The sequence below is a fragment of the Nicotiana sylvestris genome, chromosome 5 (genome assembly GCF_000393655.2).
Source record: "Nicotiana sylvestris chromosome 5, ASM39365v2, whole genome shotgun sequence".
NCBI lineage: Eukaryota > Viridiplantae > Streptophyta > Magnoliopsida > Solanales > Solanaceae > Nicotiana > Nicotiana sylvestris.
In genome coordinates, this window is record NC_091061.1 from 55648752 (window position 1) to 55653741 (window position 4990).

General features: G+C 38.5%; 2 protein-coding genes across 2 annotated transcripts; both read right to left on the reverse strand.

Moving 5' to 3' along the window:
- Positions 1–212: 212 nt before the first annotated feature.
- LOC138868682 (uncharacterized) lies at positions 213–689 on the reverse strand. The gene has a single exon (XM_070146248.1). The coding sequence runs from the start codon at positions 687–689 to the stop codon at positions 213–215; it is 477 nt and encodes a 158-aa protein (XP_070002349.1).
- Positions 690–2958: 2269 nt separating this feature from the next.
- LOC104237684 (uncharacterized) lies at positions 2959–4069 on the reverse strand. Its single transcript, XM_009791874.1, has 2 exons — positions 3639–4069; positions 2959–3544 (listed from the first exon to the last, which is right to left on the reverse strand). The coding sequence occupies exons 1-2, from the start codon at positions 4067–4069 to the stop codon at positions 2959–2961; spliced, it is 1017 nt and encodes a 338-aa protein (XP_009790176.1).
- Positions 4070–4990: the final 921 nt, after the last annotated feature.

Here is a 4990-nt window from a genome sequence, read left to right on the forward strand (position 1 = left end):
TGCAAAACAAAGAAAATAGTTAGCTGTAAAAGAGATCTTCTTATCCTCAATTTGACCATGAAGGTTGTGTGACCCTGGTCCTTCGTTCCTTGATCCCTTCCTCATTCTTATGTTACTCATATACTCCCTTATCCTCTTCTGTCTACTCTAATACATAGGTAAGGACATTAAAGCTTATCACTATTAACAATCCTCCTCCCTTGTATCTCCAGTTACTGAAAATTGTGAGCCTCATTATCTCCATAGTCAAGTGCATGATTTGCTAGGAAATCAGCCAATTTATTCCCTTCTCTCATGATACGTGACAATCTGTAATTACACCTACTCATGTACAGTTTAATCTCCTGAACATATTTCTCTATTGACCAAGGTATATCCCAAATTCCATCTACCACATTGTTCATTAGTAGAGAATATGTTTGGATGTGAATATTGACATATCCTTGCTGCACACATTCCTTTATTACCTCAAGAATAGCAATAGCTTCAGCTTCTACATTTGTCCCTTTTTGAATTTCTTTCCCTCTTGCATATATCACATCACCCTCACTATCCCTTAGGACAAAACCAATGGAGCTTCTACCTGAATTTCCTCTTGATGCCCCGTCTGTATTCACCTTTATCCAATCCTGTTCAGGCATCCCCCACAGAACCCTAGTGACCTTTAGTTTGGGAATGTATTGTTCCATCATTTTCAGAAGGTCATGCCACTTATGAGGGACATGATTTATGTTTGGTTTTTTGAGTTTAACTAGAGATTGAAGAGTTGTAGAAACCTGGTATATAACCCTACTAATAGTGACCACTTCTCAATATTTTTAATAGTTTCTTCTCTTCCACAACTCCCACAAAATGATCGAAGGCAAAGCATGGAAAATAGGCTTTAGTCGAGTTACAACTTGCACTGTCCAACATTTGACTATTGCCTGCTTCAATGTCAAACCATTTATTAAGATTCCTGCGTTTGCCATGAAGTAATACCACACTGTGTGTGCTGCAAATGACTTGAAAAATACATGTGACATAGTCTGTTCGTCAGGTTCTCTGCAGCACCAGCATCTGGAGGGTAAAAAATAACCCAATCTCTTGAAGAAATCATCTAGAGGAATCCTGCCCTTCCAAACTTTCCACATAAAAAGGTAATCTTGAAAGGCAATCCGTTGACCCAAATATTTGTGAACACATCATTATGATCCCTTCTCCTTCTCACATAATCCCAAGTTGATTTTAAGGTGAAGTTGCCTTTTGGTTCCATCATCCAGAAAGGTTTATCTAATTCATCAGAAAGTGTTGGAGGTTTGATATTATCAATAATGTGAGTGGCTAGGTCCTGAGGCAATATCTGCATTAATCTGGTTTTATCCCATGCATCTTTCAGTACTACATCACAAACATTATAGATTGACTCGTCACAGCAGAAATCTGGGGGAGTTGTGAAATACAATCCACCCAACCCTGTCCAATTTTCAAACCAAAAAAGTGATGACTCCATTCTTGTTTGTCAGATGATTTTTTGCTCAATAGTATCCCTACACTCAAGCAATTTCCTCCAAATATGAGAACCATTTCTCCATGGTACCACCATTGAATTCATCTTTTTACAATATTTTTGGCTCACAAATGAACTCCAAAGAGTTGGTTTTGTTCTAAAATTCCACCATAGCTTGCAAAATAAGGCCCTTGACACATCGTGTAGTGATCGAAATCCAGCCCCTCCTTCTTCTTTAGGTAAGCACAAGGTGTCTCAGGATGCCCAATGCCTTGCCTTTCCTCCTATAGAATTGCTCTAGAAAAACTGAGCAAACATTTTGTGGAGCTTATTGATGACACAAAATGGTGGATTCACTGCTGAAAGTAGATGAATAGGCATTCCTTGAAGAACATGAGTAATTAAACTGCCCGACCTCCAATTGATAACAATTTCCCTTGCCATGATTGCAACTTATCCAAGACCTTTTTCATAACATCTTGATAAAATTCCATCTTCCTCCTAGCATAGAATATGGGGCACCCAAGGTAGGTGAAAGGGAAGTCCTGCCTGCTTATACCTGTTATCCTCTGCACTTTGTTTACAACCTCCATATCTGTTAAATGATGCATGTATACTGCAGATTTTACCTTATTGATAAGTTGTCCAGAAGCAAACTCATATGCCATTAGCACCTCCATAATCAACCTTAATGAAGTAGCATCAGAAGAAGAGAAGATGATAGTATCGTCTGCATATGCAAGATGATTAATCTTGGGGATCCATTTTGGCGGTCCAAACCCACAGAAATACAAGTTCTGATGTAAAGCATTGAGACCTCTTTATAAAGCTTCAACAGATAGAATAAATAAGGTAGGTGATAGCGGATCACCTTGCTTAACTCCTCTTGTTTATTTAAAAAAACCATAGGGCTCTCCATTCATTAAAATAGAATACCAGTTATTACCAACAATTCCAAACACAATTCCAATAAATCTTTCAGAGAAGCCCATTTTCCTCAGAACTTTAGTCATGAATAGCCAAGACAGCCTATCATAGGTTTTTGTCATGTCCAACTTGAGCACAACATTTGGCCCTGCTTTGGTCCTCTGCCTTATGTCTGTTATTATTTCTTGGGTCAACAAAACATTTTTCACAATGCTCCTACCTTTGACGAAACCTGCTTGCTCATCAGAAATTAAAGACGGTAGTAGTGGTGCAATTCTTTCATGAATGACTCTCAAGACCACCTTATTAATAAAATTGCTAAGGCTTATTGGTCGCATATCTGAGAAAGTGATCACATCCTTCTTCTTTGGCAACAACACTAAGTTGGTATGTGTGATATACTTAGGTAATTCCTTACCATTGAAGAACTCCTTAACCATAGCAAACACATCATCTCCCATTATATTCCAGCAATGATGAAAGAATTTCCCTGTGAAGCCATCAGGACACCCAGCACTATCCGCATTTAATCAAAATACAGCCTATTGCACTTCTTCTTTCGTAGGCTGCTTCAGTAATTCCTGATTCTGTTCCACCGAAATCATATTTGGGACATGAACTATGATCTCAAATGAGGTTGGCACCACATCTTCATGGAACTGATATTGAAAGAAATTGATTGCTTCTTCAGCCATCTGCTCATTTCCTTCTATCCAGCTGCCTGCACTGTTTTGAATTTTCTTTAACTGTAGTCTTTTTCTTCTCCTGTTCACTTGAGCATGAAAGAATTTAGTATTGCGATCCCCATCTTTAAACCATGCCATGCCTGCCTTCTGCTTCCAAAAATGTTCTTCTAGAGCTAGATATCTAATAAGTTCTGTTTGAACCTTATTGAGCCTCTCTCTGTTCATTCTTGTTGGATTCAGTTCCAATTGTGCTTCATGTACCAGTACTACCTCTTCTAAACTTGCAACCTTTTGAAAAATATCCCCAAAAGTAGCCTTACTCCAAAGAGATAAAGCCCTTTTAAGCTTCTTCAATTTATTGTTAAAAATTGTGAAAGTACTACCTTGATAGCCTGCCAAGGAGTCATCCACCCAATTCTCTGTTACAACCTCTTGGAAGGTACTGTGTTCAGTCCAAAACTTCAGGAATCTAAATTATTTTTTTATTGGCAATTGGTTTGGATCGCAATTTATTAATAAAGGGGAGTGATCTGAACCAGTTTTTAGATAAATGAGTCACCTCCAACCCCGGGAACAGTTGCTGCAATTCCATGTTGCCCAAAACTCGATCCAATCGTGTAAAGATACTGTCCTCTTCACCCCGACCATTCCACCATGTGAATATGCTTCCCTTGAATCCAAGATCATTGAGGTTGAATGTGTTAATACATTGCCCAAAGTCGTCCACTTCATTTAGTGGTACCGGTAATCCACCAAATTTCTCCTCCTCATCCCATATTACATTGAAGTCCCCACCAACTATCCATGGTTTAGTCATGTCACTTGCCAGAGCATACAGCGTGTCCCATAATTCTATACGCTCAATGTGCTCGCATTTGGCATATACTAAAGTAAGGATAATTTCTTGTTGAGTACTATTGTTAGTTATTTTCAGGGTAAGTTGTTGTTGCATGTCAAACAGAACCATAACCTCAAAACCATCATCTATAAAAGCCTATATCTTATTAGAGATGTTGATTGTGCTAAACCAAGTCTGCTCCTATATCTTTCAAGCTACCTCGACTGTTGCTTTGGCTCCATTAATGCAGCAAATCTGTATTTGTACTGTATGTGCATTGTAATGAGTCATTCAAAGGCTTGTTGTGTGTTTACTAATCTAATGTTCCATATTAATGCATTCATCATTAAACAACAGATTTAGAACCTGCCGTTCTTGTTTGAACATCAGTACCCGGGATACTAGTGTTTTCTTTGTGTTGCTTTTTTCCCTCTGTCAGCTGATTTCACTTTATCCATTACTCTAGGAGACAAATCACCTTATCTTGATATGTGCTTGAAGTTTTGTGTAGTAGATTCCTCATCCATATCTTGGCCATGAATTTCTTCATTATTGACCTGATCTTCATTCTTGTTTTCCTTGACCAGATGAGTCTTCACAGTTTTGGGAATTAATGTAGAAATTTCAGTAGCCGTTTTTTGGACTGCTGAAGCTACAGAGGAGAGCTTGTTTTTGGTGCAATGTTAGCAATTTTGGTCTGTAGGTTAGAGTTATCTGACACTGGATTTGGCACAATGGAGCTGCAGTTATGATTGATTTCTGGTTGGGGTTTATATGATGGTTTAGGGCTTGGTTTTTGATTGGGTTCAAAGACTTGTATAGAACTCTCTCCTATAACTAGCTCCACTGGTTTGTCTGCATTGTTTTGATCTTTATCATCTACCCTTTTCACCATATTCCCAAGATCTTGTCCACATGACTGATTATCATCTGCAATTACATGTTCCTCCTCAGTGTGATATTCTCCTTCCTCTTCTAACTCATACTCTTTTTGATTATTCCACAAACGACCTAGCTCTATGTTCCCAGTAGCTAGAGATTGTGATGGCA